Genomic DNA, 20,749 nt, shown 5'->3' with positions numbered 1-20,749 from the left:
GCAAAGATGTCGTTATCTTTTTTTTTTTTTTTTTTTTTGCATATTTATCACATCACTAGAAAGCACAACAGGTGTCAAGCTTGCAAACTTACATGACAGACAACAAGTCACTGCTCTTTGCAAGGAAAGGTCTGTTGAGACAGCACCCAAATGTTTTATTAGCAATGTTGCTTTACTAGGTCTCTGAGATTAAGTGTTTCCAGCCCCATTGCATGAAGAAACGGAGACTTGCACAATTACCTGGTCCCAAGCTAAGGATGTGAGATCTGGACTTGAGATTGCCTGTGAGGACGCAGTGAAAGACAGGCCTCTGGGAATGGTCTTTCAAAGCACCCAACATGCATGTTGGAGCTATTAGAAGCTGACAAGCACAGCCCGACCAAGGAACTGCTCCACCTATGTTCTTTTGCTTCGAGGTATGTCCAGTCTATTGCTATAGCCGCAATTAAAAGAGGGCTGCTGCTGCAGCGGGTGAAACCTCTCCATGTATGCCAGCTGTGTTTGGGATAGCCCACTCAAGGGCCATGAAGGGTCACTGTCATACTGTTGGGAGGAACAAACATGCAGCCTTTCAGGTGAGGATGCAGAGGTCTTTGTGTCCTGGGAACTCCTGGAATCATAGAATCATTATGGAATCATTATGGAAAAGCCCTTCAAGATCATCAAGTTCAACCCCAAGTCCCTCAACACCATTCCTGCTAAACCACGTCCCCAAGTGCCTCATCTACACGTTTCCTGAACGCTGCCAGGGATGGTGACTGCGGCACCGCCCTGGGAAGCCTTTTCCAGTGCTTGACCACCCTGTAGAAATCCTTCCTAACGTCTAACCTGAACCTCCCCTGGCATAACTTGAGGCCATTTGCTCTTGCCCTATTGGTAGTTATTCAGGAGACCAACTCCCATCCCCCTACAACCTTCTTTCAGGTAGTTCTAGAGAGCAATAAGGTCTCCCCAAGCCTCCTCTTCTCCACACTAAATAACCCCCGCTCCCTCAGCCGCTCCTCATAAGGTCTGAGCTCCAGCCCCTTCACTGTCCTCCTTTGGACACGCTCCAGCACCGCAGCGTCTTTCCCACAGTGAGGGCCCAAACCTGAGCACAGCACTGGAGGTGCAGCCAATCACTGGGGCATGACCAGCTCCGTGTCTGCGCCCCACGGCAAAGGAGTTCTGAGCTTCGGCACTGCCACTCCACACAGCTTTGCCTTCTGACACGCGTGTCTCGGCCACAAAAACTGGTCAAGCAGAGAGATGAAGGCACAGAGTCCCCAGATAACACAGGGGGTTATCATTATTATCTAGGAGATATTTAGCATTCGCTAATTATAAAAATAAATTGTACAGTTCCGTATTTGCAGGATTCTCAGATTACTGCATTGTCTGTATTTACACTATGTGGAAGAGTAGTGTAAACTGGAAGAAAGAAAGAAGCCTGGCACCCAAGTTGCACTCAAGTTGCAGCCAAGTTCAACACCGTAGAAGCACGGACTTTGGCCACATGCACAAACAAACTCTAGTTTCATGGCATAAGAAAGTCAAACATATCCTAAACAGAAAGATCATGCTATATTTGGGCATAAATCATTACCTAGGTTTGACTGAATTGCTATCATTAGCAGCACCTGCCCAGCTGGCTTTATGTTCAGGTCTACGTGAGTTATAAACAGCCACATATAGCCTATTGCTACATATATCTGATCTCACACTAATCCTTCAGCAAAGGGAATATTTTTGAGAGGGAAAGTCTGATGAAAAAAATATTGTGAAACTAGAGGACACACAAAGACTGATGTAAGTTCTGTTTTTTTTTTCTTTTTCTTTTTCTTTTTAAATTTGCTTAGCTGTATTGTATTCAGGCTAACACAACCTCCATCCTTCCTCAAGCCTGTTTACTCAGCTGGATATCCACAGGGTCCAATTTTCCCTCCAATTGCCATTGCACACTAATATAATTGCAGCTCATATGGGTAATTGGTCAGCCTACAGCAGTGTTTGCATGCATTTGTTCATCTATATTACCTGGCAGCCTCTTAAAATTAATTTACAGACCCGAAGCACGATTGAATACCTTGTTTCACTTGGTTTATAAAAGGACAAAACACATCTAAAGTATTTTAATGCTTTAGGCATTAAAAATATTGCCATTTATACATTAAAATTATTTTTATGGGCAAGTGGGAATAGATTGCCATTTCCACACATCAAAAAGGCGGCACACACACAAGTCAGTTGTTTCTAATTAGCAAAATACTAAAATAAATAAATTTAGTAGTAGAGATCAACCAGATTTGAAATTATGATGTGGGGAAAAGAGGCCCAATAAAACTCCAGACAAGAGAAACTGAAACTGTTGGCAGCAAGAATGAATAGCTTTTTTTTTTTTTTTCCTGGAATACACAGAGAACAGAGAAACAGAGAATTTTACAGGTTATTTTTATGCTGTTATGGAAGGATCAGTATGAAAGTGATTTTTATTGGGGGTATTAGCAGAATCCGGTTCTTGGTTTGAAACAGAAGATGCAATTCCTGGGCCACAAACCATCATTGTGCAGTTCGTTCTCCCTTATTCATGAAGTGCCACAATTCAGCAATTTTAATCACTTCCTTGCAGTCCTTCCTTGGCCTTTTTTCATCTGCTCACTATTCTTGTGATGAATCATGCTGGATGCCTAAAATCTTCCCTGATCTCCCTTCTGTTATAGCCGAGACTACTGCACACAATGCAGCCAGCAGCATCATTTTTATTCCTATACGCCACTAACACTTTTGCAGCTAATCAGTTGGCTTCAAGCTGGAGTTGCATAAAACAACGGTTTTGCTGGAATACAGCAGCATATCTGCAAACTCTAATCTTTATGGGCCTTTCTCGTTATATATATGAGCCTAGCACCTTCTTTAAAAGGCACTTTAAAAGACTCTGTGAACGCTTTCTGCATGGAACTTTGCATTACTTGGTGACATCACTTCATACGTACACAGACTGAAGGGTTACCAGTTGGGATCCATTTATGCAGCTCAAAGGGAAAGACAGGGTTCCAAGAGTAATTATGAGAGATAACACCTAAGCATGGAAAAACAGGCCAAAGACTCTGGAAACCTCGTATTTTTTTTCTTTGAAAAATACTAAATCACACAACTTCTACATTAGAGGCTTCTCTTCTGAAACAGCAGTGGAAAACTGATGTCTCTCTTGGCAAAAACGTGGCAGAAAATATCTACGCTCCTGTGTTTCAATGCCACCATCAGCATGACATAACCATATAACCAGTTACATCTTTAAAAACAACATACGAGACCTGGAAAATGAGTAACAAAAATGAACAAAGAAAAACAATACTCAATGATTTATTTTTTCCCAGACAGTCACTTGGAATTAAAGATAAATCCAATTTCAATAATAATAAAAAAACTAATGAGAATCATTTAAAACAAGTGAGATAATGGATTTTGAAAAATAGCTTAGTACTTACATAACTTCAGAAAATAGTAAATGAAATTCAGAGAAGAAAGAAACTTAATTTTTTTATTTAAAAATAAAATTTATATAAATACAGTCTGTAATAATATCAATAGGAATTAGAAAATATGCAGAGTGCAAATCAATCAGCAAAGAAAATCACAAATACTGCACAAGCAAACTAGAAAAAGAAAAATAAGAAACAATGCATAGTTTCTCAGCTGGATATACTTTTCAACATTTAGATTGATTAAAATAATATCCTAATAAGTTTCCCTGTTCTGGTTGGTGCAAGTTCAGCCATTCACCTCATACCATCCATTCATGCAATTGTGTTAGATTTATAATTCTGTACAAGCCAAATATAAACATTACACAGCCTTGTTTGAGAACAACCAAAATTAAACAAAGAAAGAAAATAGTAAACCATTTATGTGACCTATATAGTTCAGAAAGCTAATTTAGAAATATGCATATTAATTTGATACTTGATATAATTTATTTTGGCATTTGGATTGAAAATTGTCATGGAGACAGAGCGATAATTTTCTTATCTGCAAATCTTACTGCACGTGAGACATGAGATTGTGTGAAGAAATACAGACTCATCAACAAATGAACAGCTACCACAATATTAGTTTCAAACCTAACTCAAAGAGCATATGTATTTTCCAATAAACCCAAATTATTCATACAGTAATACAAGTAATAATTAAACACCCCTTGCTGCAAGGGAACTGACTTTAAACATTCCATCATAGGCCAGTAAGACAGACACAAAATGTCAATCATCCATTTCAACAGGACTGAAATTTGAGACCTAAAGTGCAATACAGATACAAGCCCTTCAACAATTTTAAAGTCTAGAATGGTCAATCACTGTGAAAATATATATATGTTTTTAAGAGCCAATGTTTTCTGAAGAGTAAATACAGTAAATATTATGCAAACATCATGTAAAAAATATAGCTGAAACAGACCCTAAATCTGGAAATTCAAATTCTACCCAAAAGGAATCCCTAATAGAATCCTCTGCCTCCTAAATAGTTTTAAAGTCCTGACACTTTGAGTAATTTAGAATGACATTTAACTTATTATGGTAAAGAAAGTAATTAATCTTAATTTTGCTAATGCAGAATACAATTCCAAGTATTTCTGCACTCCTAGCTAACTTCAGCTTAAATAAACACATATATAAAACAGTTAACAGAAAAATAAGGTGTCTGATCTATTGTGTAGTAGTTCTAATGGCAAAATTTTGATATAAACAACAAAAGCAGGAATTTTCACATTTCATATATTTGAAATAGCTTTAAACAGCAGTATAGTTACACTTTGTAAGGTCTTCATATTCTAAGGGCAAATTTTAAAATAAGTATATTATTTGTAAGAGTTTGTATTAACAGCAGTATATCTTACATGTGTAATTTGCTAATGACCGTAGAGGTGAAGACTGCATCTATATTCCAATGGCCATACTGACTTACCCAAATTTTATTTAGTTTTAAAAAGTCCAAGTATCGGAGAATTCAAGTCTCCCAAGTGGACCAATCAGTAAAAGTTATTTTTGATGCAAAAGACATGGATCTCTTGCTAAATATTGTGGCAGCACCAGAAGACTGCATGAACGGCTTAGGTTGGGAGATACTGACTCAGGCAACAGTAAGATAAAAACAATTCGGATACCCCATAAAAAATAACAGTTAAGGTATCCAGAAAACTGTTACACATCCAGCAGTGCCTTATCACGTTAAAAAAAAAAAAAAAAAAAAAAAGGAAAAAAAAAGCAGCATCTGCTTAAAACCTGTAAAAGGTGACTTCTTTACTCCTTGTTTCCATGTAAAATTTAAGAGATTCCAAATCTCAGTACTGCAAGCAATTAACTGCTTGCTCTCAAACCAGGAAAGAATGGAAGGAGGGAATTTGAATGCCAAAAAGTTATACGAATACATATACACAAAACAGAATGGCCCAACTCTGCACCTCTATACCCTACCACGCTCTTCTACTACACTGTCTTCTTGCGCCAAGATGAGCTGAACATGACTGCAGCTACAAGGAGGCAACGAGAAAGAACCATCACATGGGAGTGCCTGAGGGCCGAAGGACAAACAGAGCCCATTCACTGCTGCAACTTTTCTTTGGTACGAAATTCAGTTGCACCACAGTGACTTCGTCTGAGCAATGGAGTATTAGCGTTCTGCCTACCTAAGTCCTGCTGCTCCTACCTAAGTCACAACTTGCTACTGTCCATAGCAGACTTCCTTCCTCAGTCAAGCAAATGGTTCTTTGGAACATTTTCATTTGTGCTCTATGTTGAGCCTTCACACTGCTTATTTAAGAAACATTACTGAAATATTAAAAGTGAATCAGCAAATAAATTGTTCAAAGTATCTAGAACTGAATAACAAGTCGTTATCATGCTGATTTTCTGAAAGAGAGTGCCTGCAGCTTTGAATCTGGACCTCGGAGGAGTCACACACTTCAGTTTATTTTTTAATCTAACTCCCTTTTTCTAACATAAAAGATAAATGTGCTAAGAATGCTAAGAATTTACTCAGAGGAAAATTAAATTAGCCAAAATCAGGCAAGTCATCTATGCAAGACGAAGTGCAGACTATGCTCCTAAAAATATGGGACCTCCTGCTTTATAGGTTTTTCAAGTATTTACTGAAGTTAGCACACCACAAAATCTAAGGGCAATTAAGGAACATTCTGAAAAGGTGATAAAAAGAGCTGCTACCTTTTGCCCATTCACGAAAGGGAAGCAGCTTGGATGTATTAAGCTGAGGCCCATTAGGACTCAATAATGGGCACAATATATTCATTACTGAACCAACAGCATAGTTAAGAGCTAATGGAGAGCTACAAAGATGCTATCTGGTAAAACTAACAGCAATTTATGTTAAAGACAAAAAAAAGAAAATCCAGTCCAAAGGGGAATGATGTGACTGGGAAGGGACAACCCCTGAGAAACTTAAAAATTTGGCTTGTGCTTAGCATATATGAACTTGACTAAGTTTCTGTCTGTTAGCACTGCTGGATAGGTACAATGATCAGCTGGATCACTTTGTTAGATCCACATCTTTGGCTGCAGACATTAACTTTAGGTATGAGAGACCGATGTTAACAGAAAGCTAGTAATTTCTTGAAGTAAAGAGAACAGAACAGCACCTTCGTCATGGGACGACTCAATATGGTTGTTCCAACCAAGTTAAAAAGGCTTCTTATTTGTGAGCAACTGCAAAATTGTGTGGCAAACAAGAGGTGCACAAATAATAACTAAGTTAAATAATAACTAAGTTAAATAATACATCTTTTTTAAGTGACAGTGACACTGTGATCTATTGCTGGCAAGCGCACTGGCCAATTAAATAATGCATTATACAATAGTTTATGTGAGCTAACAATTTCAGGTTACCAGAAAGCCATCCTACCATACTGCACTTCCAATGAATGCCAATTTGACACAGGGCAGATTCTCTTTAGCAGTCCTACAGAAACACTGTCTGTCATTTACATTCCTTACATAGGTATACAGTGGAGTGCTACAGCACAAACAAAAATATGGTTTAACTCTTTCTGAAAAGTATCATTTACTGAATAAAGTGGGACAATTTTAAGACAAGCATTTAAAGATTTCAAAATAAAGATATCATGTAAACCACACAATTCATGCTCCTTGTAATCTCACTCCATTTGGCAAAGCTGAGGCAAAGCAACTCTTTTGGTCCCACCTTCAATTTCCCCTGTGATTTTATGAATCTTGCCTTCATACTAAACAACCTCTTATATCCAAGAAAAGCTGTAAGCAGCCTGGTCTGAAGTCTCCCCTTGCTCTAAGTTCTTTAACTTAGAGGTCTTCATCTTGCTCGTGTGAACCCCGCTCAAGCCTACAAACAGCTGTATCCCTCAGCTACTCTGCCAGCTGTTACCAGCAACATTGAGTTGGATGAAACCTTGCGATTTAGAGGGACAGAACAGAGGATACGTTTGTGAAAAGTATTTAATGCAGAATCTTCTATTTTAGACATGAAGATTTTCCAAATGAAAATCTCTAATATTATGCAAAAGATAGGAATTTGAACGGTACTATCAGTCTTACCATTAACTATCCAGCACTTCAATAGCAATACAGTTGTTCTCAAATGTTTTCTGACTGTTTTTCATCACTGCTCCTCAGGAAATCAATTCATTAAGTCCAACTGTAACACACACTACACTCAGTGAAACATGGATAGTTCTGAATACTTTAACAGAATGAAGTTCACTAATATTTTCCAAAAGATTTTTGAAATGAGCAATAACTACAGCAACATTCTTAAGAATGCAATTTCTTCCAAAAGGAAAAAACAAAACAACAACAAAAAACACTGTGAAGGAGGGCTGGAGGGAATGAATTGAGATTTCAAAGTGTAGGTCTATGATTTCACTGCTAAAAGTTTAACATCTTTTCTTGCTAGAACAGCTCTTTCTGAGAATCAATTTTAGAAAATTACTTTAGTAACCAAGTAACATGATATATTCATTTGCTAGATTTTCAAGATTTGTATAACTTACTCTTTAGAGGTCTATTATTAAGAAAATAAAACTCATGACTTCCTAGAAGTCATTCCTTTTCAAATTCTATCTTCTCTCTTCTCTCCTCTACAAAATTTAGAAAGCTATACTGAATATTGCCAAAGTGGTTTAAAAAGTAAAATAGTTCCCTTAATTACACATCAGTTCCTATATTTAGGGGTGAATGGGAGAGTGAGAAGAAATATATTTGTGCGTATCAATATACACACAATACAAACATTTCAGAACCTTACACTGTGAAATTAGTATCCTCATGTGAGAGTCAGGCAAGATATAAATACACCATTCACTAGAAGGCATACCTGGTACTCTAGCCACAGTTTTCACCTTTGGGTTGCTTAAATAAGTACTTTGGTATTTACATTTTTTTTTTAATTATAATCTATTGTTGGAAAGAAAAGCCAGGGACAGATGCAAACGACGTTGTGCTACTTGATGCAGACATAGCAATAAGACTGTAGCCCTGTTCTGATGATTTCCTAGAAAATCTGATACGCTTTTTATCCGAGGCAGCCCCAAAGCAGCACCTGCAAACCTAAGGGTCCTCAGACGGGTCCGCCGGCCTGCACGGGCGCCCTCGCCGCTCACGTAGTTACTAAGGGCGCCTCGGCGGCTGCCACAGCCCGGCACCGCTCCTGCCGCAGCCCAAGGGTGAACGGGCTTTGCACAACGCGGCCGAAAGAGGGCACTTGGGGAATAAGGCAGGACAGGCTGCACGCAGGCTTTAATGCATGTGGGCTTTGACGTTAGCCTCAGTCTTTAAAACATTGCACATCACTGCCAAAGATCAAATGTGTACACATGTCCCAGGCTTAAAACTTTGAGTGTTGCCTGTCAGTCAGGCACATAAACACATTAATGACTGTTTGTATGCACGGCCTGCAGCACTTCTAGACCATGTTTATTTCCAATATGAGTTATTCTAGGATTAGTTTCAGTGTTTCAAATTCCTTTTTATTTGTACAGAGTATTAGAGTATTCATGGATTCTTATCCAGTGAAAACTTAATGTTCCTTTTACTTCACTGTCTAAATCACATCAAAATCTAAATACAAGTTATAACTAAATTTCTTACAGTTCAGCAGATTATGTACTACAGATTTACTTCCCCACAGGTAACTAAATAACTAGAAAGAATGATACACCAGAACACAGAGAATAATTCTGTGCCCCACAATGAATGAATCACAAATAGTTAAATTCTTGATCCTCTCTTAATGAAACGTTTCAGAACTGCATGATTTTCTATTTCTGAAAATTGATAAACATGAAAAACTTAAAAGAAAACTAACTTTGTTTTGTGTTATGAAACAGATTTAATATTGACACATCGATCAAAGGTGACACCTAATATTCCCCTGGTATTCCACAAAGAACAGAGCAATTGAATTCTTTGAAAGAAAGAAAGAAAGAAAGAAAGAGAGAGAGAGAGAGAGAGAATTCAGTAGCTACTTTATAATGCATGTGTGCACATCTGAACTTGCAAGCCTTTCATCTACTTTGTTCATGCCTAGCTTTGGTTAAATATTGCTGCTCACAGCATCTTAAAAAAATCTAAACTGAATTATAAAAACACAGTGCAAACGATTAAAAAGAATGGTTAACCATAAGGCTTGAAACTTAAGTGAAGGAAGTATTGCGTCTATTTTCAAAGGGCAGAAGTAGTAAAGTTGGTTCAAAAGTCTGCAAAAAGTTTAAAAGCAAGTAGTTTTTAAAATGACCCTTTTGGAACTTTCACTGCATCATCACGCCATTTTAATCTACTGAAGGACGACGTGCCCAAGATAGGCAATATTAAGGCTTTAAAAGAGCTGATCTAAAGATTGATTATGAAAAGCCATCATTTAAAATTTAGCTCTTTGCGTTGAATGAACTGTTCAGAAGTGAGTTACGATTCTCTCCAAATACAATCTATGTACTGTACACCTTGACTTTGTACCTCTTACTATCATGTTGCGGGAATGTCATTTGAGAAGGATATTAGTCCTGTTGTTGTACAAGAAAACAAACACAGTCAGCAGCAAAAATCTCAGGTATGAATTTTTCAAAAATTCACAGAACTTCCAAGAATCACAAACATCTCATACTGATATTTGTCCAGACACAGAATAATAAATTACATGATATTTCCAGACCCAGTAAAATGAAGGCAAAACTTTGTGAATCACTATCAATTCACCAGGTCTAATCTTAAGGATGACGACTTTGGTTGATTTCTTCCATGAAGAAAGGGCCCACAAAAAGAATATAAAGCTCTCATACATTAACATAGTATCCCATTAAATCACCTAATATACTTTACTGTACATGCTTATAGCAAATATCTGTATTTATATATAAATATTTTAAAATATTTTCATTTATAAGCACCTATAACAATCAATTCCAGCTAGTCATGACTAAACAAAATATAAAATGCAAAACTTTTATGACTACATAGCATTCTCCATTACTATGCTAATTAAATCAGTTTTGATAAAAAGTATATGCTTTCTAATATTTGCACCATACAGCTTCCTTGTTGAATTATTGCAAAGAAACCCTTTGGAAAAAGGGGAAAGCATGCTTACTACCTGTCTATTTTACCCTCAACGCATTTCATAGCTTTTGCTGACATACGAGACATGAATGATAATAAATATTATCTTTAACTAAGATCATATGCACATAAAATAATAGTTTAAGACGTAAGATCTCTGTATGACTGCACAGATACACATATAGGTACTTATAAAAACTCTTACTAGAAAGAAACAGAAGTCTGCCTCAGTTTCAAATGTCAGCTTTTCAGAGCAAATACAAGGAAATATGAAGGGATATTAAACATGTTTACCAGAAAAATGACCTGCATATCAACAAGACACATCTATTGATAAGAAAAAAAGAACAGTAATAAAATTAAATGCAGCATGAGATTACATAGTGGGAATGCTAAAAATCAATGTAAATTTCAGTGTTTCCTACCAAAGGGGGAAAAAAAATAGGCAATACCAAATCCATAAAGGAAGACTCTTGCCCAACATTTATTTTTGACATCATTGTCAAACAATAAAGAAATCCCTTTAGAAAGCTAATCCTAAAGTAAATATGCTCTAACTTAAACATGTAACTTTTATTAATCCCACAACAAAATCCGGACCACTATTAAAATAAAGCCTGGGGCACACTATGATGACTAAGATTGGTGGGTGGATTTTAATTGACTTGAGGACTGTCACAGTCCTATTATCATAAAACCTGTAACACACTTCCAGCATAGAGGACGCATCTGTGCCCACCATCCATCTGTTTAGACATGATTGGCAAAGTGGTAGGGAACTCGCAGTGGCTGCCTCTGCCTGAAAGGAATAAACCACAGGATCTTCCAGCGAGTGCCAAAAACTTCAGATAAGCTCTGCTGCCATGGCTTTCGGGGCCTTGATCTACAAAAAACAGCATTATTAGTGAAAGACAGCACTCCCATGGTGCATTTCAGTCATCTAGAACAATACAGGTTGGCTAGGGGTCCATTACTGGACTCTGATGAATTGTGTCCCTGCACCACAAACACAGCTTTGCTTTCATTATAGCACGCAGCTGAGACAGTTTCTTCTCTCCAAAGTTCAGTCTGTGTCGTCAATTAACTAAAGGCAACTTTTGAAGCACAGGAGAACCTCAGGATCAATGAAACGTACATCAACAACACAGCAGCAAGTGGCTTTTGATCTCTGCTTTTGAAAAAAAAAGTCTGTTTTACCTACTTTGGGTAAGAAGGGAATAAAAATAAATCAAGGCTACTTCATGTAAAACAATATTAAAGGATCAGTGAGCCACTGCTGCAGATAAGAAATACAGAGAACTGCAGCATGCAAAATACTCTTAACAGTGCCTTCCGTTCTCCTCTCACATAGTTACAACATACAGCCATTCCTCTAATTTTTCAGGAAGTAAATTTAGGAGTTTTATAGTACTTACATATCTTCACAACAGTTTGACATTTTTTCTATACTCGTAGTGTCCTGTTAAAAGAAAACAAAACACCATGAAAAAAAATCTTTATGTATCTGTTAACATCATCATGTAAAAAGCTAAGCAGAGAATTAATCCTTCGCATATACTTCTCTGGCAACATTTTACTCATGCTCCATGAGTATGGATTTCACTGATGTGAAATTACATGCATTGCAAATGTATTCAGTCTGTTAAATATGATCTTTTACAAGCAAAAAGTGCAACAATATTGTGTAGTTCTATTATGAAAACAGGAGTTATAAAAAGTCAACAAAATGACAACATTATAACAGCTAAAAATAGTTCAGACATTACAGTTAATTCATGGATTTTAAAAAATAATGTGCCCTTTTGCCACACATTTAAAAAGCACCTATTCCAGTCTTGGAGTTTCCATTCAGAAATCCACAGGAACAGAATACATTTGTAATTTAGTAAATTGTGACCATCACCAGTAGTAGTCCTTTGGAAAGCAAAACGTATTAAGTTTTAAAATAGTTATCTTTGTGAGTATTACAGTGTGAAATATAAGACCAAGAGTAATACGAACAGCTTCCATGCTTTCTAGATGAAAATACTAAATATAAAACTGATTTGGTTAAAATTCATCAAAACCTGAATAGTCTAAACAAAAAGGTTAGAACAAAGGTAGCTACAGCTAACAGTAAATTAAACTCCTACTTTACTTTTCCAAACATGACTTATTCCACTATTCAAGAAATTTTATAAATAAAAGGTCTATTTAAGCTCAGATCATTTTTAAGTAAAACTTTAAAAGTTACCAACAATGGTACTTTTACTTCAGCAATATATACTTCATGTTATCTCTAAATTCATTTTGTCTCCAGCAGTACTTTCTTTTCAATGCAGAATCACAGTTCATGGAATTAAAAAATAATTCAAAAAACCTAAAATGTTTTCATTTAAATATCTTTCATCTTTCTAATCTCTTTTTTTACGGCGGTTTGCTACTTTCCTTTAAGGGCAACTCATTTAGGTGCTAAGACATTATACTGTCTTAGATGGAACTGGGAACTTGTCTCTATTGTCCCAGCCATACAGACACACAGGAGACATGGTTTAAACAGGCTGCAACTTCATTAAGTGACCTGGAAACTCTACCTAGCAATAAATCACAGTGCATTCCTTGATCATTCCTACAATCCGCACACCCAATTTAGTGCAGGTACTGCTGGGATTCCACCACCGTTTTTCATACAAGGTTTGAAGAGGAAGGGTAGATTGGGAAACGCTGCACAAGTCACTTTACCAGATGTAGACAGACTCAAGCTCCCTTGAAAAAGTTCCTTATTCTAAATCCATCTCCCATATCTGATTTATTTAGAAACTGAATATGTACTTCTGCAGAAAAGGCATGCCCAAAACAAGTACATAAATTCATTCTACTCCATCATTAGGTGGGTATGAACCTCTGCTCAGGAGTGAGGCCATGACTGGAGGCACCCCTTACATCATGCCTCATGTTTCAGTTTCCATAGGTAAACTGATTCTCTTCACCTTATGCCTGCCTAGCATATCAGTTTGCCTTTCTCTCATCTGCCATCAGTAACAGGGAAGCACAAAGAGACACAAGCCATTTTCTACATCATGGCATGGGTCTGACAGTAACCATCCTTTCAACTCAAATCTGTCTGATAGAGCAAAAATAGTGGTGTGTTTGAAAGCAATGATTTCTAGATGATTTTTTGATTAACAGGAGTACACAAGCATGGACTATAAATAACTAGTTACCAAAAATTGTAGTTTCGTTTCACAAAAGGAACTTAACTTTTCATTGCATAAAAAATAACATCTTCAGAATGGCTTGTTCCTTCTTGAACACGTTTATTCAATAATATGTTTATACAAATTTATAAAATACTGTTATTTGCAATTTTGAACATTGGTTCAAATACTTTTGAAGCAATTCCCTGAATGTCTGGGGCATTTTTGTTTGTTTGTTTTTTAAGTTGTTATCATAGAGCCCACATCTGGAAGATACTCATCACAGGCTGCTTCTCTCAAAAATACAACCTACTGAATTAATGAACAAAGTGAAAGCACTAAAACAAGAACTGCAAATAATTACTGTAAAAAAAGACTGCAAAACTCTCATGCCTTCAAAATATACTAAGGATTTGAACTTTCCAGCTCCACGAACTAAAGAGAAAATCCTTCCCTTTGTCCCTCCTCCTCCTCAGGTTAAAATGTCAAAATTTATCTAATAATAAATAGCAGTGAATCCTTTGTTTCTGGGATAATTTTCAGATAATAAAAAAGCTTTACAGACATATTTTAAAAGCTATAAAGCAGGATTAGAAGGAACTGAAGGAAGTGTTGCTTCTCTGAAGTTTATGTGTTTTAACAAGTACTGATGAACAAATTCAAGAAACCAAATTCCCTCTTCCGCTTCCCTGCCTTCCCTCGTTACTTTTTTTTTTTTTTTTTGAATACAATAATCTCTTCATAGCATTTTCTAATTCAGTAAGAAATGGGAAGAAGCAATGATTGGGCTTTGGCCTAGTATTTTTAAAGTTTTTTTCTCAGGGAGTTGCATGTTCACAAACACGAGGATGAGAACAATCAATATTCCACCTCTTAGGCTGAGGAAATTAACACTGATGTTTTAACAAAACCTTTGAAGTCTATTCTTCAGATGTGTCAATGAATACCTTGTCATTCAAAAGAGGTTTTGAATGTCTGTGTCAACTACCAGTTTGAATTACTATCAATACAAATGGAATGCTGCTAGAAATTCTCCCTGCTAATTCTGATGTTAAATTTGTAGAGCAGTTACTCATCTACCCACTAGGAGCAATCTGAAGTGAGCAAATATCAACAAAGTCCTAGTAACGTCTATCTTCAGTAAAAATATTAAATTTACAAGCTCATATGAGACAAAATGGCTTAAACGCAATTGATTACCAAGGTCATCATCCAGATTGCAATCACTTACTCCTTCTGAACTTGCTTATTCAGAAGTATACCCCCACATATAACCATCTTAAAGCAAGAAAAAAAAAAAAACTCATAAGGATCTTAGTGAGAAAGGCAAATGGTATTAGAGGAAATAAACACAGAAAACATCAAAAACAAGTATTTTAATATGAGAAACAAACACCAGAAGGTTCAGAGACTGCTGATGCTGAGTATCTTATTACTTTGTAGACCTAAGAAAACTGTGTAACAGCAACTTGCCAGTTCTAAGTAAACTAAGATACTGCAACAGCTAAGACTGTTATGAAAGAGATGAAGAGCTATATTTAGGTAAAGCTTAGCCTACAGTTATAGTTTAGTTATAGTTTAGCTATGCTACTGACTGAATCCTGCAGACTGGCCTAAAATGCATTTGCAAACGAATGCACCTGTGCTAACTACTTGAAGATCTTTCACACGTATATTTTTCATTAGAATAAATTGCTTCAAAAATTTTTTAAGCAGATCGTGCATATATATATATATAGATAGATTGTATATATGTGCTATATGTGTGTGTGTGTGTATATATATATATATATATATGTATGTATGTATATATGCTGGTGAGCAAACGGTGCTATAGGCCAGGACTCATCACGAACTAATTTATGACATAAGGAGCACATGGAAAGAATCTCTAACCAATTCACATTTTCCAGAGGAGAAGCAGCAATTCGTAACTCACAGGACTAACTCCAAAGCATGCAGCAACAATCTGCAGTCCAATTTTTCTTCTGTGCTTGCTTAGAATGATGTCTAATGACTAGAGGTCATGGAAGAATGCAAGCATTATACCATACTTGCTTAGTACAATTTTCAAATATTCAATATACAGGAATCAGCAGAAAAGTATAATAATAGAGAAAGCAGAAAACCAAACAAAGTTTGCAAACCCTTATAGAGTGCAGCTATTGCTTTTTACCTCAAAGTGTAAAACAGCATATAACGTACTTGACCAACACATAATTTTTCATTCCTTTCATTCCTTCAGAAATATCAAATACTGAACACTTCATCAAAAAGAATGTTCACTACTTTGGTAGTTGTTCTATCTCTATGGCGTAAAAAATTATAAACTACATTTTGATTTTACCATGCACCACTTTTTGTAAAAGTAAAACTTATGTTATCAATTACAATTAAATTCAACCTGAAAGTTACTAAATTAATTCAGTTTGAACTGCTATTTTTAAAAATTCCTTAAATGAGTTGCCTGTGTGCAAAATGAAAAACAATGCTGTATTGCATTTTTTCGAGGGAACAGCGCTATTCTCTGGTCTGTGATGAATGCAGCGAAATAGATTCCTCATGTATTTGTAGGATATCAGAAAATGAGTCAAAAGAAAACACCTAAACCTGAATTAAGAATATGTATGCAAAGAAAATGACACCAAAATGAAAACAAGACACACTCTTTTCTTCAATCTTGTTTCAAAACCCTCCTGTGTTAGGTACATAAAGTTGGACAATATTGCATATAACACACATAGTATTTCTCTTAGTACTTAAGTGCACCCTCTTAAGACAAAAACACTAATGGAAAACGCCTAGTAAGGCCAGCTGTTGTTTCTCACACACAGAAGTTATTTTAATGGTCTGATGTCTAAATTTAACAAACACTATTCATCTTCCACAAATCATTACAGTTATTTCCAGTTGCTCAAAAATACCCTGTTTGTTAATTAGAAAAATAACTGAATTGCAAAAGGGCTCTTTTCTTGAATCATATTTATGATACTTATGTTTGTTTCTCTGAAAAGGATAAATTTTGTTGCAACAAACTTTCCCTTAATAACATTGTAAATAATTAGTTTCAAAAAAAAGTTCTTCCCAGTAACCAGTAGTGAGATGTATGTGCAAATATATACTACTCATTTACTGGGATTTATTTTTGTAAACAATAAAGTGATCTAAATAAAACAGATAATATTTTTCAACCTTCAGTATTTTGTGCTTTCAAGTTTACTCTTATGTTTTAAAATGTTCATGCAAAGGCTCTTCAAAGGAATCTAAAATACGGCTTTAAGACTAACATGATACATTTGTTAAAGAAATTAAATGTGTTGTATATAATAACACATAGAGATACAAAAGATTTTATACAGTTAGCAAATTCCCATTCAAAGACCAGAAGAGGACTAATTCTGACAATTTATTTTATAAAATTTCATAGAGTATTTTAATGGGATACCTACCTATATGTGGAGTTAAGTTAGACAAATATAGAGGGGGGTGGAAAAAAAAGGAAGGGATAAGAAGACAAATAAGGAAAATACATACAGACATGTGTTTGCATTAATTTATTTTCTTTTAAGCCTCATATTTCAAATTATTATTTGGCTTTACTGTATATGTCCTCTACTGTCTCTCTGTAAATACCTTATATGTTACACTTTATTATACTGAAGGAAATATTTGTCTGCAAATCCTAATTTCCCCTTCCAATACGAGTTTCTTCTGTGTTAAACTTAATTATCGGGATTAATAGTTTTCTGATTACATTTCTGCCATGTTTGGAGGGGAAAAAAAAAAGTAAAGCCCTTATTATTTCACTAATCAAAACAGCATTTAATAGATTATCTCATTAAAGAAATGACTACAAATATTTTTAATTAAAAGATACTTATTTCTCAAGACAAAAAGCATTTTAGCATAACTACATCACTCGTGCAATCTGTGTATATTAAATATCAACAAATCAAAATTAAGATAAAATTAAAAATTAAAATAAAATTAAGAAAGAATTAAGATTTTTTTCAACAGAAAAGCTACCGTATTTTTTCAGTATTTAGGTTTTATCTTTGGTAAAATTTTATGAGTTACTGATTACAATAAATTTTAAATATGGACATTTATTGTTTACATTTGAGTTTTGTATTATGTTGTTGAATGGAATACTAGCCTTTAAACATACTAACTGCTTGAAAATCAAGTTCAGGGATAAAAATCTCACAGAAAATTCATCTGTACAATTTCCAACTTTTTCCTATTGCTTTAGAATGAAGTTTTTCTCATTTTAAAAGATGATAAACTTTGAGCAAAGTAACAGCTACATTAAGGAATTTTGTTAAAATACCTGAATTGGAAAGTTAACCATGTTTATGTAAAGATTGATATATTTACTAGAAAAACAACAACAACAAATCTAGTGAAATGCATTTGCTACTTATGTGTTTGCAGTGTTTAAGGACAAGCACTGCAATAGTAATACAACACAGTCTTTACCAAATATCCCAAATATTTACGAAGGGAAAAGGATATATGGACAGGCATCAGACTACTTTATGCCAGCTGTTTAACTGTTTTCTCTTCCAACCTGCTCAAAGCAAATGAATGAAAAATTCTCTCTACCACATACACACAGTATCGATGCTTGAGGATACTGGCATATCACTGTACATCATTTAAACTGTTAATTAACAGGAAGCCCTGGTAGCATTAATTAAATTAATAAAGTCACTGATCACTTAGTTTATGATAAAACACACACCACATTGTAGAAAGACCACATAGGATCTAACAAATTTATGAAAGCTCATACATTATGTAGTTTAACTCTAGATAAACAAGCAGGTAGCAAATAATATTAACAAAAAAGCACATCTCTGTAATACTCAAAAAGATACAGAAAAAATATCTGACAGACTATAATAGAAACTAAAGAAAAAGATAATTATATATAAATTATTTGTTAGAACATATGGAAAAATGGAAACACAAACTGTTTAGTGTTTTAACAGAAAACAATCAAAGGTAATCCTTTGAAATTAGGGTTCAGATTAGTCTCTGCAAAGGATGCCATTCAACTGAAACATCTGGTAGTGTTATGTCGAGAGACAGACCTTTTTTAACCTTGGAAATGAGATTAGTAGATCTGTTATTTGTAAGTGTCCAAGTAATTTCTAATTATTTTATCTGGGTCACAGCTAATCCGCTTTTACAGGGCTCCCACAATGACATCAGAGGATCACTGCTGAACTGATTATCCTGTTACCTTCCACCATCCATGGGAAGATGGGATTTTCCTTTTGTGCAGAGGGAGAGAAAGAGGGAAGTGGCTGATTGATTCAGACAGGTGGCAGCCAACAAAATAAAGAACAAGACAAAGCTTGAGATGAAGAAGACCTTTACATATGCAAAAGGTGTCAGCCTTAAAAAAATGAATACTTTATAGTAGTGTCTGACACAATTTTAAACCTCGTTAAATATATGAACAAAATGTTACACAACACAGCAAAATAGTGATCCACTATATAAAAATCTGAATTATTTGTACTAAAGTATTTTTAGATATATTTCATTTATCAGAATATACAGAAGTCATTTCTTAAATAATTATGTCAGTGCGGCCCCTTTTTTAATCTATACAGAATTAACTTGACAGTCCCTATTTTTAAAACACCTTAAATTATAGATCTTTGCCTTAAAACAGAATAATTTTTAACTCACAGAAAGGCACACTTTTCCTTAGACAGATCTATGCCTTTTCCTGTCAATGAATAAGTTAATTATCTGTTTTCAACATATGTATGCTGTATATAAAAATACAACAAATGAGAGGACTTTTTTTTTAAAAAAATATGTTGTCTTGGAGAAGCAAGCAAATTCCTGGGTATTATAATATCCACCTTTTGCTTGAATTACATCAAGATAACTGCAGAAAAAAGGTAACTGGCAATATAGTGGAAGTGCATGGAAAACTGCTCTTGTACATGTTTTTTTTTTTTTTTGGAAGTACAAAATATCCTTTTCTTGATTAACTTTGCATTCACTTTACAGTAGAATGTCTTTTGTATGTTTTATATATACATATTTTTTTACTAGAAATGTTAGACCTATCTGAAACAAGAATCTGGGCAAAATGATAGTTTACATTTAAGTAGTATCTTCACAATAACGAATGATGTGACAAACAAAGAGAAAAAAAAAAGAAAAAAGATAAATATTTCTGCCTTGAAGAAAGAATGGTTCCATAGTGCCTCTACTGAAGCTATTTTCTTATCCTGTTGACTAGCTGAGGTCAACATGGGAGCTTAGCCAATTTGAAGTAAAGGACAGTAAGGAGAGACAAAGAGAGAGAAAAAAAAAAAAGCTAAAAAGGAATCTAGAAAGATGTTATTCTCATTAGTAGAACATTGTAACATTCAATCTCTCTAGGATGCAACTGACAAAAATCTGTCTTCTTATTGTTTCATGCTAAGTTTGTCTTTATTTCTCAAGCAAAGTCATTAAAAAAAAAACCACACTGTTCAGAAATGAATACAGATGCATTTCCAATTAAGCAAGATCTAATTTTAATTTTGCAAAGCAAGCAACAATAGAAAACTGGAAAAACTGGCACCAAGCAAAGAATATTTGGTATGACTGCTTTCCTAGGTAATATTTTAAAGAGCAATTTCTTCCACTCTTCAGAAACATAAAAATGTTTCTGAACTCACCTACCAACAGCTTTTTAAAAAAGATTATATTTATTTTCTAAATTATGATGTTAAATATCTCCCATCTTTCAGAGACTTCTGCTTAGAGGGAGCCTCTAATTTCCTCTATTTTCAAAGCATCCAAAAACAGATTTACCAAGAGAGGTCTGGTATACAAAAGCAGGAAGCGTTACAACTTCTGGATCATGACAAGTATAAAGGCAAATGAGGGCATGAGGAAAGCAACTGGAGAAGGAGGATGAAAAGAGCCATGTGCCCCTTCTGCTAAAAGGGTATTTCACATATGCTAGTTTCTAAGGAGAAAGCA

The 20,749-nt window shown here is 35.1% G+C and overlaps 1 protein-coding gene across 1 annotated transcript in view; it reads right to left on the bottom strand.

The window, feature by feature from the left end:
* Positions 1 to 11,271: 11,271 nt before the first annotated feature.
* The window catches only part of ZDHHC21 (zDHHC palmitoyltransferase 21), a 30,199-nt gene continuing 20,721 nt past the window's right edge, over positions 11,272 to 20,749 (bottom strand). The window contains exons 7-8 of the mRNA XM_010219227.2: positions 11,990 to 12,033; positions 11,272 to 11,457 (exon numbers count right to left, since the gene is read on the bottom strand). Coding sequence (XP_010217529.2) covers positions 11,325 to 11,457; positions 11,990 to 12,033 — 177 coding nt within the window. The 3' untranslated portion in view covers positions 11,272 to 11,324. The remainder of the gene's footprint in view (positions 11,458 to 11,989; positions 12,034 to 20,749) is intronic.

Source organism: Tinamus guttatus, unplaced genomic scaffold, assembly GCF_059628265.1.
Source record: "Tinamus guttatus ecotype Peru unplaced genomic scaffold, ASM5962826v1 Tinamus_guttatus_pri_ptg000622l, whole genome shotgun sequence".
Taxonomy (NCBI): domain Eukaryota; kingdom Metazoa; phylum Chordata; class Aves; order Tinamiformes; family Tinamidae; genus Tinamus; species Tinamus guttatus.
This window is presented reverse-complemented; position numbering and strand designations above follow the sequence as displayed.